Raw genomic sequence first — 27,949 nt, forward strand, 5'->3', positions numbered from 1 at the left:
CATTGTATTCTCATTCCATTATCCTATCCTATCCTATCCTATCCTACCCTATCCTATCCCATCCTATCCCATTCTAAATCTCTGGGGCGGGTCCGAATGCGGGGATTGCTAAATCTCCGCTGAGTCTGAACATGCCATCACTACACTGTCAATGCCAGAATTGCCCGATCTTCGGGGCGAACGTCCGAATGCAGGAATCCGTCCCCGTCCCGTTCCCCATTTCATTGTCAAGATACCGAAGAAAGAACACCCCCCAACCAAGCAGCCAAGGCATGAGTTTCAACCGCGACGCCTTGTGGGTAACGTAGTTTCCACACCTCCTACCCAATCCCAACTCTTTCCCCCCCTTCCCCGACTCCACGCGGTGCTTTCTGGGGGTTGTAGTGCATCCATCATCCCTGGACGGCCAAACAAAATGCATTTTAAAAAAAGGGAAATTTAAAAAATGGCAAAGCAGCCAAATGTTAGAGACCCTTAAAAAAATAGTTGGAAAAGTTTGAGTTTCCCACGGACCGCATTGGCAACGCCTGGACTACAAACCCCAGAATGCAAAGGAGCAGAGAAAAGGCGGGGGCGCTGGCTCCTCCAGGGACTTTTCGATGTCTCGGAGATCCAACGCTTTGCATTTAGAGGTAAAGAAGAAGGATGTTCCCCCACAAAAGAAAGGGGGGAATCGGGGCTTTGGTGGGTGGGAGGGCTGCATCTTGCATCCCAGGCGCGGAAAGCAGCGAGGGATCGGGCGGGGCTGTGGCTCTCTTTCTATCCCCGCGATCCGATCTGGATTTCAGATCGAGAGACCAAGCAGCGGTCGAGCCGCGGAGCAGCACCCTTTGTCTTGGGGGTGCGGGGCATTGATAGTAGTAGTGCCCCACCATCCAGTCAGAGCTGAAGAAGCTTTAACAGCTCTTTAACAGATGAAGAGAGTTGGGAGGGACCTTGGAGGTCATCTAGTCCAACCCCACCACCATCCAAGCAGGACACCCACACCATTTCTGACCGTTGGCAGTCCAGTCTCTTCTTGAAAGCTTCCACTGATGAAGCTCCCACAACTTCCAAAGATGTTCCATGGGTTGATGGTTCTCACTGTCAGCATTTTTTTCCTTATTTCTAGGTTGAATCTCTCCTTGGTCAGTTTCCATCCATTGTTCCTTGTCTGGCCTTTGGGTGCTTTGGAAAATAGCTTGACCCCTTCCTCCTCTCTGTGGCAGCCCCTCAAATATTGGAAGACTGCTATCCTGTCTCCCCTGGTCCTTCTTTTCTTTAGACTAGCCATGCCCAGTTCCTGCAACCGTTCATCGCATGTTTTAGTCTCTAGGCCTTTGATCATCTTAGATGCTTAGATAATTAACAGTGTTCAAAGGGATCTTGTGGGTCATCTAGTCCAACCCCCTGCCCAAGCAGGGGACCCTACACCATTTCTGACAGATGGCAGTCCAGTCTCTTCTTGAAAGCCTCCAGTGATGAAGCTCCCACAACTTCTGAAGGCAACTTCTGTCCCATGGGTTGATTGCTCTCACTGTCCTAAGCATCTTGTAACCCCAACTTAGAAAATAACACACACACCCTCGCAAACTCTCCCTTGTGGAGAGGTTGGCCTTTTTCCAACCCAAAATGAGCCGTTTTCAAGCGTAGGTTTGTGCAGGAAGTTTTTGCCTGAGAAAACCGGTTCCAAGCCTCATTCCTTGGCTCGGTTTAGTTTCCTGAATTGCTTTGGTGGCAAGAAAAGAGGAAGAAAGAGAGCACACAGTTTTATAAAAGAGCCACCGCGCTCCTCTCTTGCAAAGCGCCATCTCTTTCCTTCCTTGAGGTGTGAATTCTTGCCCCAAAGGAGAGGGTGCATCTGTTCATCCGAAGCAAATGAGCGAAGGAATCGGTTGCCTGTCCTAAAGTTTGGGGTCCACTCCCCTTATTTAGCTAGCAAGAGCTGATAAGGGACCAGACGGAGAGAATTCTGGAAGAAAACCCTTTGGTTGGTTTGCAACTGTTTTTTTCTGCAGTTCTTATTCTCCGTTGAAGTCTGTGTCTGTCTTGTTGGGTTGCAGAGCCAACTACGTTACAGCATCAGTGCGGTGTGTGTGTGTGTGTGTGTGTGTGTGTTGCAGAGTGGTGGTGGCATAGGAGGAAGACTGTGGGGTCCTTGCTCTCTGAGCTGGGTGATTTTCTTGCAGACATTTCATTACCAAACTAGGTAACATCATCAGGGCTAAAAAGAAGTGGAATTCGGAGGGGGGGGAGAAGGATTATGGGGCCCTTGGTGCTTTCTGAGCTGCGTGGTTTTCTTGAAGACATTTCATTACCAAACTAGGTAACATCATCAGGGCTAAAAAGAAGTAGAATGGAGGTGGGGGCAGAAGGATTATGGGGCCCTTGGTGCTCTCTGAACTGGGTGGTTTTCTTGCAGACATTTCATTACCAAACTACAGCATCAATGCTGGGGGTGTGCAGAGTGGTGTAGATAGGAGGTGGACTGTGGGGTCCTTGGTGCTTCTGACCTTGCTCGTTTTCTTGAAAATGTTTCATTACCCAACTAGGTAACAGCATCTTTTCTTCCACCGTACAAATTTACTTGATCCTACAAGGAATTCTGTGGCATTGTAGGTGGTGTCCATTTGAAGTGATCCTCAATCATCAGAGATTGAGTCTTTTTTTTTTAGAGAGAGAGAGATCTTTCCTTTCATCTCTCATCGTGACTGTAGGGTCAAAATGGAGACCGGGAGTCCTTGGTGCTTTCTGAGCTGGGTTTGTGGGTTGTTTTTTTTCTGCAGACGTTTCGCGACCAAACTAGGTAACATCATCAGTCGTATGGGGTTTCTTAATTCAGCAACTTTAAGATGCGTGGACTTCCGTTCCGAGAATTCTCCAGCGAGAAGCTCTTGAAGTCCACGCGTCTTATGAGAAACACCAGACTAGAAGATTTCCAAGTCTTCATCCTTGGTCTTCTGCTTCTTTTAACACCCTTCCTTTTTTTTAAAACCTCTTTTCAGAAGATTTGGTCTTCCATGCCGATCCACCGTCTAACGTTCTACCTCTCTCAAGATACCGGCTGTTTTGCTGAGAATCACCCAAAGGAAGGATTTTGTTCTGTAGAATCTTGCAACCAATGGAGACCAGGAGCCAAATCCTGCTTTTTCTACCCTTATCCATGTTCTTCTGGATCCCGGGGAGTTTCACGCTGCTAGAAGCAGACGGAGGCTGGTGAGTAGCCATCCAGCAAGGAAAAAAAAACAGAAAGAGTCACCTTTTAGAGGAGATGGGTAACGTAAAAATTAATGGATTGAACGAACGAATGAATGAAGTGTATAGATTATTCTAAAGCAGTGGTTTTCAACATGGCAACTTTAAGAGGGGAGGACAGATTAGTTACAGTTTAACAGAATTGGAAGGGAATTTATAGGTCATCTAGTCCAACCCCCCCCCCCCCACTCAAGCAGGAGACCCTGCACCATTTCTAAAAAATGGCAGTCCAATCTCCTTGAAAGTCTCAAGTGATGAAATTCCCATAACTTCCGAAGGCAACTTCTGTTCCATTGGTTGATTGTTCTCACTGTCGAAACGTTCCTCCTTATTTCCAGGTTGAATCTCTCCTTGTTCAGTGTCCATCCATTGTTCCTTGTCTGCCCTTTGGGTGCTGTGGAAAATAGCGTGACTCTTCCTCCTCTCTGTGGCAGCCTCTCAAATATTGGAAGGCTGCTATCCTGTCTCCCCTGGTCCTTCTCTTCCCTACACTAGCCATGCCCATTTCCTGCAACCGTTCATCGCATGTTTTAGTCTCTAGGCCTTTGATCATCTTAGATACTTAGATAATTAACAGTGTTCGAAGGGACTTTGTTGGTCATCTAGTCCAGCCCCCCACCCAAGCAGGAGACCCTACACCATTTCTGATAAAGGGCAGTCCAGTCTCTTCTTGAAAGCCTCCAGTGATGAAACTCCCACAACTTCTGAAGGCAACTTCTGTTCCATGGGTTGATTGCTCTCACTGTCAGAAAATTCCTCCTTATTTCCAGGTTGAATCTCTCCTTGGTCAGTTTCCATCCATTATTCCTTGTCTGGCCTTCGGGTGTTTTGAAAAATAGCTTGACACCCCCCCCCCCCCCCAACATCCTCTCTGTGGCAGCCCCTCAAATATTGGAAAGCTGCTCTCCTGTCTCTGCTGGTCCTTCTCTTCCCTAGACTAGCCATGCCCAGTTCCTGCAACTGTTCATTGTATGTTTTAGCCTCCAGTCCCCTCATCATCCTGGTTGCTCTTCTCTGCACTCTTTCTAGAGCAGTGAACTTTTAGAGACCGAGTGTCTTGTATCTCTCTGATGACACATCAGCTTTTCTGTGTTTTTCTCCCTGCAGGCGGACCAACAGGCACGCCGCGTTGCCAGAAGATGGGAGTTGCACGGTGGAGAGAAGGGACGCCTCCCTCACTTATGCACAGTTTATTCAACAGTTAAGTGATGGAAGCGGTGCGGGGGCAGCCTAGAGGTGGAGCTCTGGCCTCACTGTGAGGCTGTGGGTTCGATCCCAGGTTGAGGCTGATCTTTCTCTCTCTGGACACAATGAGAATAAATCTGCCGAACAAAACTCTGCATTGGCGACAGGGAAGGGCATACGGCCAGTAAACACTCAGCTCCGTTCAGTTGCCCAGATTCCACCCCGATGCAAGGGATGATGGGGTCATTAAAAGACAAAAAAAAAAATTCAACAGTTAAGTGATGGCAAATGATCCAGCGATTTCCACCACAAGGAGGCAGCAGGAATAGATTCCAGATTTTTTTTTTTTGCAAGAAGAAATTAAAAAACAAAATCAAAGCTGAGACAGCTCCATCTTTGGCTAGAGTCCCACGCACCGTCTCCTACCAGCTATTTAACTCTTGAGTCACTTAAACCAGTGGTTCCCAAACTTGGCAACTTTAAGACTTGTGGACTTCAACTCCCAGAATTCTCCAGCCAGCTCTGCTGAGCTGGCTGGAGAATTCTGGGAGTTGAAGTCCACAAGTCTTAAAGTTGCCAAGTTTGGGAACCACTGGTTTAAACTTTTCCTGGGCTCCTTATAAAAGCCTCCATCACGGGTTAGGGTTAAAATACGAGTCAGGCATATTAAGAGTCCTTTGAAATTCTCCCCAGCCTTTTCCATCAGGCCTTCAAGGTAGACCAGAAGCCTCAAAAGCAAGTGTGGTTGAGCAGTGCGCTTAAATGATTCCCAATGCGAATACACGCTTATTAAAAAAAAAGAAAAAGGAAAGAAATCAAAGGAGGAGCATATTGTAGAAAAGTCAGTGCCGCCAATAACAGCTCCGCTTCTTGGGAGGTGCTGAGTGATTATCCACAGGACGCCCGCTTCATGTCAAAGAGCACAGCAGACCCGTGGGGGGAAAAAAAATCACCAATTATTCCTGAGGCTTTGCTCCCCCCCCCCCCCGGAAAGCTTTCATCATTCACACACTTTGTCCTATTGTTTTATACTGTAATGCATAAGGCTATTACAATGATCGTCTCTTTCTCCTTGTCTCTTTCCTCCTTCTTTCCTCTCCCCCTCCTCCTCTTCCTCCTCCCCCTTCTCCTCCTCCTCCTCCTCCTCCTCTAACTCCTCCCTTCCTTGTCCCCTTCTCCTCCTCATCCCTCCCTTCTTCCTCCCTCTCCTCCTCCTCTCAACCTCATTCTCCTCCTCTTCCTCCTCCCCCTCCCTTCCTCCTCCTCCCCCTCCTCCTCCCCCTCCTCTTCTTTCTCCTCTTCTTTCTCCTCCATCTCCTTCTCCTCCAACTTATCTTCCTCCTCTAACTCCTCCCTTCCTCCTCCCCCTTCTCCGCCTCTCCTCCTCCAACTCCTTTTCCTCCTCCCCCTCCCTTTCTCCTCCTTCTCCTCCTCCTCCAACTCCTCCTCCCCTTCCTCTTCCTCATCCCTCCCTTCTTCTTCCCTCTCCTCCTCCTCTCCACCTCATTCTACTCCTCTTCCTCCTCCCCCTCCCTTCCCCCTCCTCCTCCTCCCCCTCCTCCCCCTCCTCCTTCTCCTCCTCTTCCACCTCCCTTCCTCCCCCCCATCTCCTCCTTCTCCAACTCCTCCATCTCTTCCTCTCCCTCCTCCCTCCCTTCCTCCTCCCCCTCCTCCTCTCCCCCTCCTCCTCCTCTTCCACCTCAATTCTTCCTCCCCCTTCTCCTCCTCCTCCAACTCCTCCATCTCTTCCTCCGCTTCCCTCCCTCCCTCTTCCTCCTCCTAGGTATGCCTTCTCTCGGCCGGTAATACTTCAGGGATTAACTGACAATACCGTGAGTGCCCCTGCATTATAAATTCAGATGAAATATCACAGGATCGAAGGGCTGAAAGGGACCTTGGAGGTCTTCTAGTCCAACCCCCTGCTGGAGCAGGAGACCTTATACCATTCCAGACACAAGTGGCTGTCCAACCTCTTCTTAAAAGCCTCCAGCAATGGAGTACCCATCTTGGCAAGCTGTTCGACTGATGAATTGTATACTTTTTCTCACTGTCAGGAAATTTCTCCTTAGTTCCAGGTGAATAGCAATAGCAATAGCAGTTAGACTTATATACCGCTTCATAGGGCTTTCAGCCCTCTCTAAGCGGTTTACAGAGTCAGCATTTCGCCCTCACAGTCAGGGTCCTCATTTCACCCACCTCGGAAGGATGGAAGGCTGAGTCAACCTTGAGCCGGTGAGATTAGAACCACTGAACTGCAGATAACAGTCAGCTGAAGTGGCCTGCAGTACTGCACCCTAACCACTGCGCCACCTCGGCTCTGGTGAAAACCAGTGCTAACCCTAATCTCTGATGCCACTCTATTTTTGAGACCCCTCCGTTTTGGGCATGAATTAATAAAAATCAAGTGATCAGCCTTGGGCTGTGAAGCCACTTGGGGAAGCCTGAATGTGGTCCCAATATCTCTCAGTGTGATTTAAAGGCAGAGATTTATTGCACAGGTAGAAACAACAGTGGTTATATTTACACGCCAGGCAATCTTGTGGTTTTCCTAAGAGTGAGTTTCTAAATCCCAGCTAATTGTCTGAGGGAATCACTCAGCCACACATACCCAGGCACCGATGCGCTCCAAACGATAAATACAGATAATCCATAATGTGCAACCACAATTGGGACCAGAAACCAAGCGATTAAGTGAATCATTACCCACCATCCTGAGTTTACCTGAGTGCAATTTACATTTTTTTTGGTTCAAGCCAGTGTTTGCTTCCCTGCAATTTTTTTTAAAATCTTCATTGCAAGAAATGGGCTTGCTTAACTCCCTCCACATTCACTTAACAAGGGCCACAAAAAATGCAAAATGGGGTCCATCGTGGGATGAGCCACTTAATGCCTAATTCCAGGGTTAATTAAGGTCATAAGGCAGTGTTTCTCAACCTTGGCAACTTGAAGATTTGGACATCTTCAAGTTGTCAAGGTTGAGAAACACTGTGATAAGGTCTATAGAGATTCTCAGTCATCCAGGTCATGGTTGTCCCAAAGGTGATTTTTTTTTCAACTGAGCTTCCTTTGTTTTCCTTTGAAAACATTTCACTTCTCATCCAGGAAGCTTCATTAACTCTGATTTCCCCACCATCCAGTCAGAGCTGAAGAAGTTTCTTGGATGAGAAGCAAAACATTTTTGTTAGGTATACTACCAGAAAACTATAGATACTAGATTGTGCCGAGATGGATAGATTAACATTAAAAATAAAGGATAAGAAAGAAACAATATTTTCAACGTGGGATTTGTTTTATCACTTGATTAGATAACAGAGGAAGAAATTAGAAGTTAAAAGTTTATTATCATGTATAAGTAATTCCATGCAGAGATGGATAGCTTGACATTAAAAATAAAGGATAAGGAAGAAACAATATTTTTTCAACACGGGATTTATTTTATCAGTTGATTAGATAACAGAGGAAGAAATTAGAAGTTAAAAGTTTATTATCATGTATAAGTAATTCCATGCAGAGATGGATAGATTGACATTAAAAATAAAGGATAAGGAAGAAACAATATTTTTTCAACACGGGATTTATTTTATCAGTTGATTAGATAACAGAGGAAGAAATTAGAAGTTAAAAGTTTATTATCATGTATAAATAAATCCATGCAGAGATGAATAGATTGACATTAAAAATAAAGGATAAGGAAGAAACAATATTTTTTCAACGCGGGATTTATTTTATCAGTTGATTAGATAACAGAGGAAGAAATTAGAAGTTAAAAGTTTATTATCATGTATAAGTAAATCCATGCAGAGATGAATAGATTGACATTAAAAATAAAGGATAAGGAAGAAACAATATTTTTTCAACATGGGATTTATTTTATCAGTTGATTAGATAATAGAGGTAGAAATTAGAAGATAAAAGTTTATTATCATGTACAAGTAAATGATGAAAGATATATTATATATAACTAAACAATATACTATTATTCCTAGTAGCATTATTATTATTACCTTGTATATGCAAATTGACTCAGACAGTACAGTGTTCATTAGGCATTTACATTGATTAAAGGAAAAATGTATAAAATATACATATAAAGTATAATATAAAGGATTGTGTGTGTGTGTGTGTGTGTATGTGTGTTTGTGTGTATGAAAATTGGAGGTGTCTCTCCATCCTGATTCCCTTCTGTGCACACAGGAATTCCAGGCTCAGTGCACCAAAGACCAGCTGTTGGCCAGGTTTGGAGAACATCTGGTTCGCCTCAGTACCGCCAACACCTACTCTTACCGCAAAGGTGAGGATTGGGGAAAAAACCCGCTTCTTCCCCAATTGTGAGTTAGGCTTCCTGAGAAAGCATAAATCACAATCTTAGTCCCCCAAACCCTCTTTTGTTTAGACGGCTGTGAATTATGGTCATTCACAGCCCGTAATGATTCACAAACAGCCTGTGAAGAGTCCAACAGATGTCTGCTCGAGTTGCCGCAGTCTTTCAGGGTAATGTTGATAAGCGCCCACCTTTACCTCCCTTGAAAGGCTGCCAGAGACCGAATTGCCAATTAGTTTTGCAAGGCCAAGCGTAGCACAGAGCCAAACGGAACTTCTCAGAGCTTGAACCGACCAGATGAACTAATTGCTTCCTGCAAAGGCTCACGTCCGTTTGCTCCTCTTTTATGTCTTATGGGAGGGGCCAATCATCTCCAAGCCTTACTCCCAAGTTGTCCATTTTTTCTTAATTGTTCTTGCCTTCTGGCAGCTCTGCGCATGTGCGTAATGGGAACAGGCTCTCCCTGTTCCTCTGCCTCGCTGGTGTCAGGCTCTGGAGGCAGCACATCACTACCAGATGGCCCTTGGCCCTCTCTCTGCCTCCGACGCAGAGCCCTCGTCCGAGCCTTCCTCAGACTCCAGGACTGGCCCATGTTCCTCCCCAACCTCCTCACTGTCCGCCTCTGCAGGCCACCGGCAGACCACAACATTATTCTGCCGAGCATGGTTCAAAAAGTCGGGCTAAAAGATTGCACAGCATTGATTTTCTTACTGGCTGTTCCTTTGATGCAGTTGATCTACCCTTCCAAGATTATGTGGCTCATTTGCTGGAACCCCAGGATCTGGCTTCCCTAGGAAGTGGTGAGTAGGACATAACTACACCTTGGCATTATCAGTTCTTCATGTTTCAATACAATACAATAGCAGAGTTGGAAGGGGCCTTGGAGGTCTTCTAGTCCAACCCCCTGCCTAGACAGGAAACCTTATACCATTTCAGACAAATGGCTATCCAACATCTTCTTAAGGACTTCCAGTGTTGGGGAATTCACAACTTCTGGAGGCAACCTGTTCCACTGATTAATTGTTCTAACAGACAGGAAATTTCTCCTTAGTTCTAAGTTGCTTTTCTCCTTGATTAGTTTCCACCCATTGCTTCTTGTTCTGCCCTCCGGTGCCTTGGAGACAGTGGTGGGTTTCAAAAAATTTTGGAACCTCTTCTGTAGGTGTGGCCTGCTTTCCGGGTCCACTGGTGGAACCTCTTCTAACCGGTTCGGTAGATTTGACGAACCGGTTCTACCGAACTGGTGCGAACCGGTAGGAACCCACCTCTGCTTGGAGAATAGTTTGACTCCCTCTTCTTTGTGGCAACCCCTGAAATATTGGAACACTGCTATCATGTCTCCCCTAGTCCTTCTTTTCATTAAACATTAGACATACGCAGTTCCTGCAACCGTTCCTCGTATGTTTTTAGTCTCCAGTCCCCTTTCCTTGATCTAAGGCAACCCAAACTCAGCCTGGGTTCCACAGAGCAAAATCAATTGGTGTCAGCTCTTCCAGGTAGAGCACAGATAGTCCTCAACTTACGACAGTCCGTTTAGTGACCGTTCAAAGTTACGACGGCACTGGAAAAAAAGTTACGGCCATTTTTATATTTGCCACCATTGTAGCATCCCCATGATCAGGTGATTAAAATTCAGAGGCTTGACCACTGACTCATATTTATGATGGTCTTGGCATCACGTGATCCCCTTTTGCGACCTTCTGACCAGCAAAGTCAATGGGGAAGCCAAATTCACTTAACGACAGCCATGGTACCAAGTTAAGAACTACAGTGATTCACTTAACAACGATGGCAAGAGAAGTTGGAGAATGGGGGTAAAATTCACTGAACAAAGGTCTCACTTAGCAACAGAACCTCCGGGCTCAATTGTGGTCGTAAGTCGAGGGCTACCTGTAGTCTGGACCTCAATACCAAAATTATGAATATGAAAACTACTTTTTAATGATAGGATTGCAGTAACACATCTTGCAATTCTGAAGGCACTTTCCCTTTCCTTTAATTTCAGAAGAACAAGAGTCTATTTTGAATAGTGGTCAAGGCGCTAGCCTGGAAACTAGAAGACGATGAGTTCTAGTCCTGCCTTAGGCATGAAAACCTATGGGGTGACTTTCTCCCTTAGTCCAAGCCACCTCGCAGGGTTGTTGTTGGGGGAAATTTCTTTTTTTTAAAAAAAAAAATTATTTTTATTTTTTATTACACAGACAACAATGGGAAAGGGAGAGGATGGAAAAAAAAAGAAAAAGAAAAGAAAAAAGGGGGGGGGAGGGAAAACCCATCTTCACATATAATATGTCGTTTAATCACAGGTGCATCCCTACTAAGTTTATACATCCCGTATTTCTCTATTGTATATTTGATAAGCACCACAATAAGCTAGGGTTTAAGAAACAAAAAACAACAAAATAAAACAAGGGAGAGAGAGAAGAAAAAAAAAAAGGAAAAAAGGGGTAGGGGGAGGAGGGGGAGGCCAAAAAGGGCAAAAAAAGGTCCAAAAAGGAATGGAAAAGAAAAGAGGAAAAAAAACAAAAACCATCATCACATGCAACATGTCGTTTGATTACGGTTGTTTTAACATCTACATCTTCAAATAATGTTTACCATCTCAGATATTTCCTCTAATGTAGCTAAAGGTCTCATTTTCCTTCTACAATATATATTCAGTTAACATTAGCATTATTTCCCCCCAGAGAATATACTTCTATTCATTGTTAATCTTGCATTTCATACCTTCAAACAGAGATCTTATTCCTTCATTATTCAACAAGGCATCGCTGCCTATATATACCAGTTTTCATTTGTTCCCCTATTAGAATTGCCTTATCAGCAGCGAAATATCATTATAGTAAGTTCTTAACCTTATACATTATATCACCAGACCTTATATTAGTACTTCCTTATATCATTGTTGAATTATTTCACAGCATAATTATATCATCATTTACTTTTTCCAATTAAGACATAAGTGTATCATTTTTCATTTCCAAAATTTTGTTTTTTTTCCCTTAGCCATTGATAAAACAAGTCCCATATCTTATAAAATTGTTCATCCTCTTGCTCTCTAATTTCAAATGTCAATTTACTCATTTCGGCACAGTCCATTATTTTTTGAATGATTTCTTCCTCTTTTGGTATTGTTTCATTTTTCCAGTTTTTTGCAAATACAATTCTGGCTGCTGTTAACACATTTACAATCAAATATTTTAAGTCTTTGTTGTAGATTTCTGGTAAGATTCCCAATAAAAAGACCTCTGGTTTAAAGTCTATTTGTTTGTGTATCATTTTCTCCAACCACATGTGGATTTTAGTCCAGTATCTTTTGGCTTCAGTGCAAGTCCACCACATGTGGTAGTATGAGCCAGGTATCTGGTGACATTTCCAACACTTTTCTGATTTATTCTTGAACATTCTTGCGATTCTGGTCGGGGGTAGGTGCCACCTGTAAAACATCTTATACAAGTTTTCTCTATATGCAGTAGACATTGTCATTTTGTAATTTTGAGACTACAATTTCTGCCAATTCTCTAAATCAATCCCATACTTAAAATTTTTCCCCCAAGCAATCATAGTTTCTTTAACTTGTTCTTCATGCAATTTAAACTCCAATAAATATCCATATAGTTTTTTAATTACTTTTTCGTCGGTACCTGTTAGAATTTTGTCTAGCTCAGTCATTTTATTATAGAGACCTTTAGTTTTTCTATCTTCATTATATCTAGATTGTATCTGTACATATGAATACCAGTTCATTTCCATCCCTTCTTGCTTCAACTCTTGACTAGATTTGAGCTCACCCTCTGTATTCAGTAATTCTATATATCTAACTGTTTGTTCCTTTTTATGTATTATCGGATATGAGAATGCTTCAATTGTTGATGTCCAGACTGGAATTTTTAAATAATGTAATTTTTTAATCTTTTCCCAATTTAACAACAACGCCTCCCTTATGTCTTCTAAAATAACCATGTGGTTTAGTTCCCTTATACCATAAGAAAGCATGCCATCCCAACAGCAAATCGTGACCTTCTACGTTCAATAATCTAGAGTTTTTTTAATGATATCCACTCCTTAATCCACATCAGGTTTGCTGCCTGATAGTATAGCTCCCAATCGGGTAAGCCAAAACCTCCTCTTGATCTAACATCTTGTAGTAATTTAAGCTTTATTCTAGCTTTTTTCCCTTGCCAAATAAATTTCAAAACTATTTTATTTAAGTCTAGAAAAAAATCCTTACCCAGTCTAATTGGGATTGTTTGAAACAGATATAGAATTCTAGGTAGAATGTTCATTTTAATTGTGGAAATTCTTCCCATCATTGATAAATGCAAGTTTTCCCATTTCTCCAAATCGATTGCTATTTGTCGTTTTAATCTGGTATAATTATCCTCTTTAAGAGTGCTACATCTAGGTGATAAATGTATCCCCAAATATTTAATCTTACTTGTGTTTTGAATCTGCAACATTTCTGACAACTGTTCCTTTTGTATAGCTGGGATATTCTTTGTCATGATCTTTGTTTTATCTTTGTTTATTTTCAAGCCTGCTACTTCTCCATATTCCTCTATTCTTTCTAACAATTTGGGTGCGGTTTCTAATGGATCTTCAAGAATGAAAACTAAGTCGTCTGCGAACGCTTGCAGTTTATACTCTTCTCTCTTAATTTTCATTCCTCTTATTTCTTCTTCTTCTCTAATCTTTTTATTTAAGACCTCTAGTGTTAGGACAAAGAGTAGCGGTGATAGTGGGCAGCCTTGTCTTGTACCTCTCTTTATTTCAATCGGTTCTGTTAGTTCTCCATTTACCATTATCTTTGCTGCTTGTTTCTGGTATATCATTCGTATACTTTGAGTGAATTTCTTGCCAAAGTTCATCTGCTCCAGTTGCAAAAACATAAACTGCCAATTCACATTATCAAAGGCCTTCTGCGCATCGAGGAACATCAATGCCAATTGTTTTTCTGGGTGGGCCTCATAGTATTCCAAGGTATTCAAAATTATTCTCATATTGTCTTTGATTTGTCTTTTAGGTAAAAAGCCATTTTGATCTGAATGAATGAAGCCATTTAAGTATTTTTTAAGTCTCTCAGCTAGTATCGATGCAAATAGCTTGTAGTCTGAGTTTAATAAAGAAATTGGTCTATAATTCTTGATTTGTGTTAAATCAGTCTCTTCCTTGGGTAGTAATGTGATATACGCTTCTGACCATGACTTCGGTATTTGGTTCTCAGTCATCACTTCATTCATGAGTTGTAAGAGTGGGAGGGTCAATATTTCTTCAAATGTTCTGTAGAATTCCACGGGTAGGCCATCTGGTCCTGGGGCTTTCCCATTGTTTTGTTTTTTAAGTGCCTCTGTTAGTTCCATCATTGTTATTTTTCTTTCTAACATTGTTCTAGTTTCATCTGGTACCTGGGGGAGATTGGCATCTTGTAGATACTTTTTGACTCGTCCCTCCTCCACCTTCTCTTGTTCATAGAGTTTAACGTAGTAGTCATGTATAATTTTTTTTTTTTTTGGTATTCCCATATTGAATTTCTCCTTGTTTATCTCTTAGTTGAAGTATTTTCTTTGTTTCTCTCTCTTTTTTCATCTTATATGCTAACCACCTGCCTGGTTTGTTCGCATTTTCAAAATAATTCTGTTTGGCACCTCTAATTTTTTGTGCCAGTTCTTCCTTTTCTAATAGGTCCATTTTGTGTTTAATTATGTCCATTTTTATTTTAACATCTTTTTTTTGTGGTGCTCTCTGTAGGTCTCTTTCAAGTATTTTATAGTCATTGTCTAAGGTTTTATGCATTTGTCTTTTTTTTGAGTTTCTCTTCCTTGTGTAGTCTATTGTCAAACCTCTGATAACAGCCTTCATTGTGTCCCAGAGATTCTGCAACGACGTATCTTCTTTCCTATTTTCTTTAAAAAAAAGGACTAGCTCTTTTTCCATTTTTTGTACAAACTCTTTTTCTTTCAATATAGTGTTATTTAGTGTCCATCTAGATCTTGCCCTTTGGCCTTTCCATTTAGTTAAAATTGGATTGTGGTCCGCCCAGGTACTTGCTTCAATCTCAATTTCTTTTATGTTGGAGCTCAACTCCGCTGAGACCCATATCATATCTATTCTAGAGAATGAAGAATGTCTATTTGAGTAGAAGGTATATTGTTCTTTTTTAACGTTTCTTTCTCTCCATATATCTTTTAAATTTAGTTCATCTATCATCCTAAAAAAAGATTTCGGCAGAGGCTTCCTATTTAATTTTTTTGTTTTATGTGTTTTATAGTCCATATTTTGATTCACAATGCCATTAAAGTCTCCCATCATACAAATATCAGCATAGTCTAGTTCCAAAACTTTTTTGTGTAGTTTTTTGTAGAATTCATCTTGTTTTTCATTGGGGGCATAGATTCCAATTAGGAGTGTCCTTTTGGTATCCATAATTTCCACCATCAAAATTCTTCCCTCTTCCTCTGCGTATACTACTTATGTTGGGATGTTGCCTTTAATATAGAAGACCACTCCTCTTTTCTTACAATTTTCCAATGATGAAAACATTTTCCCAAGCTTTGGTTGAGTCAGTAAATGTTCATATTTCTTTTGAATATGTACTTCTTGCAGACAAATTATGTCAAGTTGTAATTTCTCTAATTTATGGAATACTTTCTTCCTTTTAGTTACCGAATTGAGTCCATTAATGTTAATTGTAATCATTTTTCTTTCTTCCATGTTTATACTTTATATACAGGGTTTATCGCTCTAGTGGATCTAGGTTCTCGTTTTTCTTTGCGGCTCCCATTCCCTGTCTCCCCTTCTTTCTCACTTCCACCTACTGCTCCTTCTATTTTTTCGGTCGCAGTTACAGGTGGTTCCAGTATTTGTATCACTGCATCGTCTTTCCCAGCTTTCTCCGCCGTTTCTCTAAAGTATTCTTCGTAGAAAGCTTCTGCCTTCTCAGTTGTATCTATCCTGTGTCTTTGTCCTTGCCAAGTACATAATAAACCTTCCGGTATGAGCCATCTGTAGTTAACACCTTTTTTTATCAATACTTTGGTCAGAAATTGATATTCTCTTCTCCTCTCTCTCACCTCTCTTGGAATTTGTTTGAGTACTACAATCTCCTTTCCTTTATATTCTAATTTTCTATCTCTCATTTTCTGTAGGATTTGTGATTTAATTGTTTTCTTAGTGAATCTTACATGCACTTCCCTTGGAAGAGCATTTCTCATTGCATACCTTGTGTATACTCTAAAAGTCTCATCGATTGTTTCTTTTATTTGGTCCTGGGACATCCCCAGAACATCTATCAAAATATTTGAAATTATCTGAACTAAGTCCTCTCCTTTTTCTTCTTCTATGTTTTGAAATCTTAAAAAAAATTCAGATCTGTCCATCTCCCATCTTAATATTCCACTGCTCTCTCTTTCTACATCACTTAGTCTGATCTCTAGCTTTTCAGTTTTCTTCTCTCCTTCTTGAATCTTATTTTCAATTTTTTGAATCCTATTTTCATATTTCAGCATCCAGTTGTGTATACTTTCTACTTTTCCTTCCATATTATCAACTTTTTGCACTATGCTTTGGTTTTGTTGTTCCATTGCCTCCATTTTTTTTACAAGGGTATCGTTTCCTGCTTGCATTTTCTGCATCATTTGTATAAGTGTTTCAAAGTTGGCTTCCTTCTCTTTTTCCTGATGGGACATCGTCTGTGTTGTCCTCTGGCCTCCCGCAGGGGGCAGGGGTTGATGTAAAGCCAGAGGCAGCTGCTTTTCTACTCATAGCCAATTAGTATTAGAGGGTGGAGGGTTATAAGTATAGTGGATTAAGTACGTAAAGTACACAGAGGAGAGGGGGGGAGATAAGAAAGGGGGGGAGAAAAGAAAGGGAAGGAAAAGAGAGAAGAGAGAGAAAAGGAAGGAAAGAAGAGGAAACTTTTTTTTTAAAGATGAAATGCAGTAGAATGCAATAAATATATATATATATAAATAAGAGAGTATGAAATAGTAAAAAAAAAAAAGGAAGACACCCCCCCTCCAAAAAGGGGAGAAGGGGTGCTTCAGTTACAAGTGAGAAAAGAAAGAAGCAGAAAAAATGTAAATAGTCAAGAGGTGATCCGAAGGTTAAAAAGAATAATCAAAACAGAAAAGAAAAAAAAAATGTAAAAGATCAAAAGGTCGATGGTGATGATCAAAAAGGAAAAACTCAGTGTCGATGTCTCCACAGCCGGTAATATGAGAATGGTGTTGGGAAATGAAAGGATGTCAACAAGCTAAAACAAATGATTTTTTCCGGACTCTTTCCCCCCCCCCCCCTAAGATAAGAGTCTCTTCAAGGTCACGCTCAGCTTTGCTGTTTTATCTCACAGGTTCCCAGCTGCGTAAACACGTAAATCAAATGCATTACAGGGGGGATTTTAATGACAAAGTTCGAGTCCACAAGATGGCAGTGTTGGCTTGTAGTTTGTAGTTTACAGCTTGTTTTAGTCCGTTCCGTTTGTTAATTACTAATTGTTAAAAAAAAAACATCAAAAGGGCTAAAAGGCAACAAAGAAAAACAACCCCCCCCCCCCCCCAAAAAAGAAAAAAAAAACCGATCTTCAAAGCACTTTGAGTTTAAGATTTAGTGCCCCATTAGATTCAAAGTTAAAGGTATCGACAACAAAGAGAAGGAACGCAAAAAGCCGATTCGAATTACAGGAAAGTCCAGCCCGGCTTCCAGGAATTAAAAAAAAGGAACAGAAAAATAAACTTCCAAGTGGCAAACATTTATCACCGCCGCTTTTCTCACTTATCAGCCTTATTTTAAACTAAGTTTCCAAATTTAGGGTGTTCTCTTTCCAACAAGAAAAAAGGATTTAAAACTCACATCAAACGACATGTTCATATTCAGCTCTCTGTCTGGGCTATGGCAGTTGCAGTCGGCATCGAGCCGATCCGGAAGTCACTGGATTAGGAAGGCTTTCCTTAGGTTCCCAGAGATTTTGCGAACATCTCTGGGACCACTGGAGTTCCTCTCACGTCACTGTCTCTACGGGACAGCTTAGATTCAAAAGAATCCTCCAAAAAAGACTCCGGTGTAGATGGTCATTCAGGAGATGCCGAAAGTCCGTCTTCTCACTGCTAAGCCCCGCCTTCTTCTGCCAGGGGGAAATTTCTAACTTACTGCATCTCTGGATGGTTTGCCAACTGCACAGTGGCAGATAGGAGAGCGCTCCAGAGGGTCAACGTCATTGCCCAGAGCAGGGGTAGTCAACCATTTTATACCTACTGCCCACTTTTGTATTTCTGTTAGTAGTAAAATTTTCTAACCGCCCACCGGTTCCACACTAATGGTGATTTATAAAGTAGGGAAGTAACTTTATAAAATTTATAAAGCAGAGTTACAGCAAACCCCTACCGCCCACCATGAAAGCTGGAACGCCCACTAGTGGGCGGTAGGGACCAGGTTGACTACCACTGGCCCAGAGGATCATGGGTTGCCCTCTCCCCTCTTTGGAAGAGCTTCATAGCTCCCACTGCCTTAAGAAAGTTCAAAACATTCTTAAAGATCCATCTCCTCCATGGCTCCCCCTTTTTTTTTTGAACTATTACCATCTGGCTGACGGTACAGGATAATAAAAACAAGGAGAAATAAGGTGCAAAACAGCTTCCATCCCAGGGCAGTAACTATATCGAATTCTACAGTATAGTGCAATATCAGGTTTTCAATTTCAATTATATAGCATGTGAAGGATGTGTGTTTTTATTTTTATAGTTATAATGTACGCTGAAGATTGCATTTAATTTCATTGTACAATGTGCAATGACAATAAAGGAAACTAAACTAAACTAATAGACGGAGGAAAAAGTGATAGGCTTGAATCTATATATAGAGAGATGGTATGCCCAAATATGGGAGGAAGGTCACACTTCCACTCTCTGTCTTCGGCTCGTCACAAGAGACCATCCAGACAGAAACCCAATGTTTTTTCCTGTTGCCTTTTTGTTACATTTGTTATATTAATGCTGATAAATAAATAAAGGGAGACTAGTATAGATCTATTTCAAGCTATTTAGCTCTCATCAGCTAGCCATACCCATGTTGGGAATCGAACCTGTGCTCTATTGCCTCTTAGGCAGATGTGTTAACCATTGAGCTACAGAGCTCGACTCCTTATCAGCCAGCCAGGGTGAGAGGTATATATTTAAAGTCACAACCCCTGGTATGCCCAAATATGGGAGGAAGGTCACACTTCCACTCTCTGTCTTCGGCTCGTCACAAGAGACAATCCAGACAGAAACCCAATGTTTTTTACTGTTGCCTTTTTGTTACATTTGTTATATTTATGCTGATAAATAAATAAAGGGAGACTAGTATAGATCTATTTCAAGCTATTTAGCTCTCATCAGCTAGCCATACCCATGTTGGGAATCGAACCTGTGCTCTATTGCCTCTTAGGCAGATGTGTTAACCATTGAGCTACAGAGCTCGACTCCTATAAATATATACCTCTCACCCTGGCTGGCTGATAAGGAGTCGAGCTCTGTAGCTCAATGGTTAACACACACACATATATATATAAATGGGTATGTGTGTTCCAGCATAACTCTGGAATGCCTCGAACAATTTCAACCAAACATGGTACACAGATGACTTACTCTCTGGAAACAAATACTGTGGGGGTAAAACAGCCTAACATCCCTCGGGGGGGGGGGATGTTCCTGTTAAAATACAGCCTGTTGTGCCATACTGCCATACTGGCTTCTACTGTGCAACGCGGTGGAGTTGCCATGGTAACGGCTTCACAGTACTCCACAAGGGGGCTCCCTCTGGTAAGGGGGAAAATCCAACATTAGAAATTACGTTTGGTCCGGACATTTCCCCCCTATAAATAAATACCTAGGCAACGCCGGGTTATTGGCTAGTTACTTATAAAGTAATAAAGATGAGATAGAAATCTAAAAAAATAAACTATATCTGAGACACTTTCTCAAAGTACATTTCTGCTCTGGATTCAGGTTTCCCTTATCTTTGTTTTGATCGCGGTTATTTTCACTGCTCTTTATAGATAAATTATCTCCCTTTTGCAAATGATCTTCTCTCCCAGATTATTTTTTCCCTTGAAGATACTTGAGACAAGAAGGTTGCAGTTGCAAAGGGACCAAAACCAATTTAGTCCCTGGTTTCAACCTCCAGCACTCAAGAAAAGTGGAGGATCTGTTGGGGGAAAACTACTAAGTTCTCTTTCTTTTTTTCTTTACTGCAGAAACCCTCTACTTCTTCGGAGACAATAATTTCACTGAGTGGGGGTCCCTCTTCAAGAAATACAACCCTCCACCTTTCAGGATTCCAGGCACCACGGAAGCCTACAGTTTTGGGATTGCGGGTCAGTAGCTGGTATCTTCAGGAGATGTTTTAACACCTTCACTGGGCAACAGTGTTGGCTTCAACTGCTTAGGTTGGACCTCTTATATACCAATTCAAAGTGCTTTACAGCCCTCTCTGTGTGGTTTATAGACTCAGCCTCTTGCCCTCAACAATCTCTGGAAACAATTACTGTGGGGGTAAGACACCCCTAACACCCCTTGGGATATGTGTTCTATTAAGATACAGCCTGTTGTGCCTTAAAATGGCTTCTACTGTACTGCCATAAAATGGCTTCTACTGTACAACGCAGTAGAGCTTTCATGGTAACAGCTTCACGGTACTCCACAAGGGGGCTCCCTCTGGTAAGGGGGAAAATCCAACATTAGAAATTACGTTTGGTCTGGACATTTTACTCCTATAAATAAATACTTGGGAATGCTGGGTTATCGGCTAGTTACTTATAAAGTAATAAAGATGGGATAGAAATCTAAAAAATAAGGTGCTTTACAGCCCTCTCTAAGTGGTTTATAGACTCAGCCTCTTGCCCCCCAACAATTTAGGTTATATAATTAGGAAAGAAAGACCAAGAGATTCCATGTGTTGGAAATCAAAAGTACTTTTACTAATTACAAATGGTTAGCGAGCAGTTGCGAAGCGAAGTCTGTTTAATTAGGCGCGAAAGCAATTGATATATAGAATAGTCCATTCCCCACCCCTTGGGATCATAGCCTCAGGCCAATCATAAGTCCTTCAAGTGTCAGGTGTGAGATAACTTCAAAAGGCATCACGAAGATGGAATGTCGGGGCCGTTGGTCCAGGCGGGAAGCACCCACGCATGCGTAGTCCAACCATCCAGTAACTACTAGAACATTCCTCCAGCACATCGAATAACCCCACCCAAATACCAAACCCTCCCTCCCCGTTTCATGACAGCTGAAGCAGTAGCAAGGCAGAAGCTGACAACAAGGAGTTGGCTTCAGGCTCTTGGGAAGCCTCGCTCAGAACATTTCCAAAGGTCAAAGTCATATGCCAATGACCTTTGGGCTGAACCCAGGAACCACCAAGATCATTCATACAGAATGTCCATTGTGTGATCCGAGAGCCTTGCTTTCTCAAGCATCCTTCTGTCCCAGTTGAGAATTCTGGACTCTGATCCAGGTCATTGGTAAAAGGAACAACACAATTCCCAGCCTGGATTTAATTTCTCCTCCTTTTTCTCTCTTTTCCAACCCCTTTCAGGGTCTGGTTCCGGAGTGCCATTTCATTGGCACGGGCCTGGCTTTTCGGAGGTCATCTTTGGGAGGAAGGTGAGTGCCCCAACAAGGCGTTGCCCAAAAACTGTGTTCCCACCTGTTAGGGGAGGTGAGAATGGCCTTGGGAGACAGGGGGAAGATGCTGCAGCCTAGACAGCTACAGTGGATCATAGAAATCCCAAGCCACAGAAGAAATGGGAGTAGTGGGGGCGTGTAAGGATGTATAATTATATAAATATAATGATGAGAATGGCTGGGAATTGTAACCAGATCTATATCTCAGCCAAAATTAGGCAGGGAGGGAGGGGGTTTAAAAGCATTATGACTATATATGTATACTTTTTTGTTCTTTCTTTTTAAAAAAGGAGGAGGGTTAGGGTTAGGGTTTTTTGTTCTTTCTTTTAAAAAAAGAAATTAAATGTGTATATTGAAAAGGAATTATAAATACCATCAACATAAAATGGAGCTCGTTCAGAAGCTGAAATACACCAAGTAAATGAGATGAAGAGTGGGAAGCAGAGGAGAGAGGCAAGAGAAGAAGAGAGGGATAGGAGAGATGACAAGGGGGGGAAGAGGGGGAGAGAAAAAAGGAGTGGAAAGAGGAGAAGGAGAGAGGAAGGGGAAGTAGAGAAGAGAAGGGTGATAGAGGGAAGAAAAGAGGTAGGGAGGGGGGAGAGGGGGAGAAGAAAGTGATGGATAAAATACAAATATGGTGTGTGGAGAGCAGAAGAGCCAATAATTGTTTTGGGGAGCTGATGGTAAGATGAATTGATGTAAACATTTAATAATACAATATGATGTTGGCTATGTAATAGTATACATGTGGTTATATGTTATGAAAATGAAAAAATAACCAAAACTGAACACTTCAACAAGAGAATAATTATGGAAGCCATCAAAATAGAGAAACACCCCCACAACATGAATAAATGTGACGATACCTCCCGCCTACCAGACATCTGGAAACCAGCCCTAGTCAACAAACAAGCCCCACTCACCCAGGCCCTTACAACACGAAACAACAATAGACACACAGCCAGCACCAATCAGCACCAATCTACCAATCATGATACAACCACACAACCAATCATTCCACTTACTGAAACAAAGCCAGCACTCCACACACCCCCACCAAGATTTATAGAAAGACGGCAGCTGCGATCACACTTTAAGCCCAAAACCCAGCCTGAAGATGGCGAGTGAAATGTTGCTGAAATGTTGCCAAGACAATCTCAATCTTACACGGGAAAAGACCCGAATACAACAAGACCAGCATACTTACACCTGTGAAAATTTACAAAAACATACATACGTACGTACGTATATGTATATGTATATGTGTGTATATGTGTGTATATGTGTGTATATGTGTGTATATGTGTGTATATGTATATGTATATATGTAACAAAGGCAACATAAAAAAAATGGCTTTCTGCCTGGATGGCTCCTAGGGTCAGCCGAAAGACAGAAAAGGGAAGCAGTATGCTCCCTCCCATATTTGGGCATACCAAGTGCTTTGACATAACACTTAATCATTTCCTTGGCTCAGCTGATAAGGGAGGAGAGCTTGTGGCTTAGAGGCTATACAACTGCCTAACATGTAAAAACAGCCCAGGTTTGAATCCCAGTAAGGGTATGGCTAGCTGATGAGAGCTAAATAGCTTGAAAAAGATCTATACTAGTCTCCCTTTATTTATTTATCAGCACAAATGCAATACACAAACACACACACACATAAAAGAAGGAATGAGAGTGGAGATAGCACCTGAGAAGCACAGAACAGAAGAGAGTTGGAAGGGACCTTGGAGGCCTTCTAATCCAACCCCCCCCCCCCTGCTCAAGCAGGAGACCCTATACCACAGTGATTGTGAACCTTTTTGGCACCGAGTGCCAAAAATAGTGTGTGTGCACACGCGCTCATCAAGGGAGCGTTCCGGAAGAGAAGCTGCCAAGTGGGCATGCGTGTGCTGGGAAATGAACTTCCGGTTTCCAGCATACACACCGGCCAGCTTGTCTTCCGGTTACTACTGCGCATGTACGCATGACAATCATGCGCATGGATGCCAGAAACCCAGAAGAGGAACGGGCAATGCTGCGTGTGCCAGCCGACATGCTTCTGCGGGCCACTTCAGTCATCTTGGCTATTCCAGAAGAGAAGAAACCTGACCTAGTTCTCCTGGCTGGGGAATTCTGGGAGTTGAAATCCACACATCTCAAAGCTGCTTAGCTTGAAAAACATGTCCTATTCTCTACTAAACCTCAACATGACTTTAAAAATTTAGCATTGGGGGACAGAGAAAGACAAGATTTCTGAGTAATTGGAGGAAGACGGTGGTGGCAGTGAGGATCCTCCTGTGATTCATGCCATAGATATTTCAAAGAGGTTTTTTTTAAAAAAAAATCATCTTCATTCCACCTTATTTTAACTTATTGCCCCTGTGTACCAATTGGACAGTGGCAGATAGGAGAGCGCTCCAGAGGGTCAACGTCATTGCCCAGATGATCATGGGTTGCCCCCTCCTCTCTTTGGAAGAGCTTTATAGCTCCCGCTGCCTTAAGAAAGTTCAAAACATCCTCAAAGATCCATCTCATCCCGGGCTCCCTTTTTCTTTTGAACTATTACCATCTGGCAGGCGGTACAGGACAGTAAAAACAAGGACAAATAGACTGAAAAAGAGCCTCTATCCCAGAGTATTAACCATATTGAATTCTACAGTATAGTGCAATATTAATGCAATATCAGGTTTTCAATTTCAATTATATACCATGTGAAGGAAGTGTGTTTGTGTTTTTATAGTTATAATGTACAGTGAAGATGGCATTTAATTTCGTTATACGAGGTGCAATGACAATAAACTAAACTAAACCAAATGGTAGACTGAAAACAAGGAATTTGGACAAACTGGAGTCTTGAAAAAAAGGAAAACAATTGAAATAAGACACCAACAGCTAAACTAAGCTAAGATAAGCTAAACTAAACTAAACTAAACTAAATTAAACTAAACTAAACTAAGGAGAAGTACTGAAATATCATGCAGTGGTATAAAGCTTGTTTCTTACAGCTTGAAATCTCTCTCTTCCCAGCATTGGTTCCTGTATCCTCCAGAGAAAACACCAGCGTTCCACCCCAATAGGACAACTTTGTCCTGGTTCCTGGATATGTACCCTTCTTTGGCTCCCTGGGACAAGCCGGTGGAGTGCACCATCCATCCAGGAGAGGCAAGTGTTCTGATCTAGGCTTCCCCCAAAAAACACGAAGCTGAGTCCTGATCCCCAAAACCCCTTTTATTAAATGAATGTGAATTCCTCTCATTCAGCAAAAGACTGGCAAACAGTCTTTCAAGGGTGAAGTTACGACCACAGACCTTATCTAGCTTGGAAAGCTGCCATGTAAATATTTTCCCAAATTAGGTGCTGTGCAAGGAAAAACTGGGCACAGAGTCTCTGGGATTCATGGACAGATCTTCACACTCCTGAAACGAAGGAACGAATTGTTTCCTGCAAAAGCCCCCTCCCCTTTCGCTCCTCTTTTATTTCCTATGAGAAGTGCCATTCAGTGTCCACCTGTGTTTTTACTCCCAAGTCAACCCTGATTTCTGAGCTGTTCTTTATTTCTAGCAGTTCTGTGCATGCGCAAACTGGGAACAGGCTCCAGCTGTTCCTCTGCCTCACTGTTGTCTAGCTCTGAAGGCAACTGAGAACTGCCTTGGCTCCATCTCTGCCTCCAACGCAGAGCCCTCGTTTGAACCTTCCTCAGCCTCCAGGACTGGCCCATGCTCCTCCCCAACCTCCTCACTGTCCGACTCTGCTGCTAGACAGGCTCCAGCTGTTCTTCTGCCTCACTGATGTCTGAATCCGAAGGCAGCTGATAACTGTCAGACGGCCCTGGCCCCCTCTCTGCCTCCGACACAGAGCCCTCAACAGAGTCTTTCTCCAACTCCAGGACTGGCCCATGTTCCTCCCCAACCTCCTCACTGCCCGAATCTGCTGCCAGCTCCACTGGCCGCTGGCAGGCCACAACAGCAGGTTGCTGTAGGGCTATGTGTATGCGCACACTTCCCTTTGCCCCATGTACAGATGGGACTTCCAGGAAGAATGCAGAAACCATGCCAAGGTCTCTTGGTCCAACGGTGGTTTAGGAAACGGGGCACAGTTGCCTGGATTCACAACACAACTGCTTTAGGCACAAAGGTTCCCAACCTCTGCACGCAGTTCAAATTCTCTGCATGGAAGAGGATTCTTCTGTCGTGTAGGAAAAGCTTTCCCTTTTCTGTACAGTGAAAATTATGATTCAGGAAGTCTTTGGGGCTTTTGTAAGTAGTCCTCGAATTACGACTGGTTGCTTAGGGACCCTTTGAAGTTAGGGGTGGACTCTTGAAAATGGAACTTACAAAGAGGATTCAAAGTGGCCACATTCTGGGCACCTGGAAACCGGCTCGCATTTATGGCCATTCACCCCACTCTCATGTGACTGCAGTTTATGACATCTTGGTTAAAAACCAGCATTTATTTCTGGTTTCCAGCCAAAATTCCCCCGTAGCAAACAATGGGCTTATTTTTCAATTGCCGCAGGAAACGTTTCTTATATCAGGTCATGTGTCCTTACAATTGTCACAATTTACATTCAAAGTTGTGGACTCAAGTATGGTCGTGAAGTCGAGGAATACCTGGATTCCAAGCTTTGAAGGGTTGGCTGGAGCCCCAGGGTATTTGCTGTGGATCACCGTTTTAGAATGATGGTTCTTAAAGTTGCCCTTTGCTGGGGAATTCTGGGAGTTGAAGTCCACATTGGCAATTTTGAGAAACATTGGCTTAGAATGAGATGTGAACTCTGCAGATAAGCAGTTTTGGTCCCATCAAGTAGGAGGATTAGCCTGAAGCAGAAAAGGAAGGAAGGAATGTGGAAGGGAGGAAGGAAAGGGGAAGGAAGGGGGAGGGAGGGAAAGAAGGAAGGAAGGGGGGAGGGAAAGAAGGATGGAGAAGGAAGGAAGGGGAAGGATGGAGGAAAAGAAGGAAGGAAGGAAGGAGGAAGGGAGGAAGGAAAGGGGGAGGGAAGGAAAGAAGGCAGGGAGGGAAGGAGAAAGGGGAAGGAAAGAAAGGGGAGGGAGGAGGGAGGGAAAAAAGGAAGGAAGGGAGGAAGAAAAGGGGGAGGGATGGAAGGAGGAGGGAAGGAAGGAAAGGGGGAGGGAGGGAGAAGGAAAGAAGAAAGGGGAAAGAAGGGGGAGAGAGGGAAATAAGGCTAGAGGTAGGAAGGGGAAGGAAGGAAGCAGGATGGAAGTCAGGAAGGAATTAATTGTTCCAGCCACATGATACCATCCTGTGATGAGAGAAATCCGGGTAGACGATGAGAAAGGGATTGTTTCTACAGGGAGGGAAAGAGGAAGGAAGGATCTTCTACAAAACCATTGCCTCTGAAGTCATTCTCTCTTCCCTTCCAGATTCTCTATTTTCCGGACCGCTGGTGGCACGCAACCCTCAACCTGGACACCAGTGTTTTCATCTCCACATTCCTGGGTTAGCAGCTCCAAGGGGCCCCCTCCTATGTGAAGGAATTCTAGCCACCATTCCTCATGCAAAGAAGTTGGATTCCTTGGCCATTTCAAACCTCCGTGCTGGTCTATCGATTGAAAATTCTCCCAATCTCTCCTGTCAGATGAACAGCACAATCGTTTATTTCGGCACAAGGCTTTGGGAGCCAGAGACTATAACTCCCATCACCTGGAAATATCTCTGTTGGCTTTCACCAGCAAGGGACTTGATGACATTCAACAGCCAGAAGACCTCGTGAAGGTGGTGCCATCAGCGATGGTTGACCCTAGTTGACACCACCTCTATGGCCATGTAGACCAGCCGAGATGATGTGGTCCCAACTGACCATACCTAGACCATCTTTCTCAGGGACCTCCTCCCCAACCTTTTAAAGCCAGCATCTCAGGACCAACTCCTCCTTCTCTTCCTCCTCCCCCAATTTTTTAAAGAAATGTTGCAGGGCACAAGATTGATGCTTTCTAAGGTGTGTTTTGCTCCCCAACATCCTTCGACCTGTCCTTGCATTTGCCGCAGGGTGGAAAAAGGTGAAGCGGGGTCTTCCTTCCCTCAATTACAGCTAGTCCTCGACTTTGAAGGTCCACAACCGAGCCCAAAATTCACGTGAGCCATTTGTGAAGTGAAGTTCGGCCCATTTTTAAGACCTGGGATGCCCATGGCTGCGAAGGGGATCCCTTTAGTTATGAAGTGAGTCACGCGGTTGTGAAGTGAATTTGGGTTTTTCCCATTGGCTTTCCCTGTCAGAAGGTCGCAAAAGGGGATCACGTGACCCTCCCCCCCCCTCCGGGACTCTGCAACCGTCATAAATATGAATCAGTTGCCAAACGGCTGGATTTTGACCACACAACCCCAGGGATCCTGCAATGATCGTAAATGTGAAAAATGGCCATAACCCACTTTTTCCAGTGTCGTTCTAACTTTGGTCACTAAACAAATGGTTAAGTCAAGGACTATCTGTATGATGTTTGAACTCTGTCTCTCTCTCCCACTGTCTGTCTCTGTCTCTCTTTCTGTCTCTCGCACTCGCTGTCTCGTTGTCTCTGCCTCTCTCACTGCCTGCCTCTCTCGCTGCCTGTGTTT

General features: G+C 42.9%; 1 protein-coding gene across 2 annotated transcripts; it reads left to right on the forward strand.

Moving 5' to 3' along the window:
* The first annotated feature begins 405 nt into the window (after positions 1 to 405).
* On the forward strand, positions 406 to 27,795 carry JMJD8 (jumonji domain containing 8). Of its 2 annotated transcripts, none has more exons than XM_032231331.1 (10): positions 406 to 632; positions 2,985 to 3,195; positions 4,342 to 4,434; positions 6,203 to 6,251; positions 8,614 to 8,710; positions 9,472 to 9,540; positions 19,968 to 20,087; positions 21,308 to 21,375; positions 24,407 to 24,541; positions 26,761 to 27,795. In XM_032231331.1, the coding sequence occupies exons 2-10, from the start codon at positions 3,101 to 3,103 to the stop codon at positions 26,839 to 26,841; spliced, it is 807 nt and encodes a 268-aa protein (XP_032087222.1). In that variant the 5' UTR covers positions 406 to 632; positions 2,985 to 3,100; the 3' UTR covers positions 26,842 to 27,795. The 2 variants fall into 2 exon arrangements, with proteins under 2 accessions (XP_032087222.1, XP_032087223.1); XM_032231332.1 differs by having other exon boundaries at positions 2,988 to 3,195.
* The last annotated feature ends 154 nt before the right edge of the window (positions 27,796 to 27,949 follow it).

The sequence above is a fragment of the Thamnophis elegans genome, chromosome 14, assembly GCF_009769535.1.
Source record: "Thamnophis elegans isolate rThaEle1 chromosome 14, rThaEle1.pri, whole genome shotgun sequence".
Classification (NCBI taxonomy): domain Eukaryota; kingdom Metazoa; phylum Chordata; class Lepidosauria; order Squamata; family Colubridae; genus Thamnophis; species Thamnophis elegans.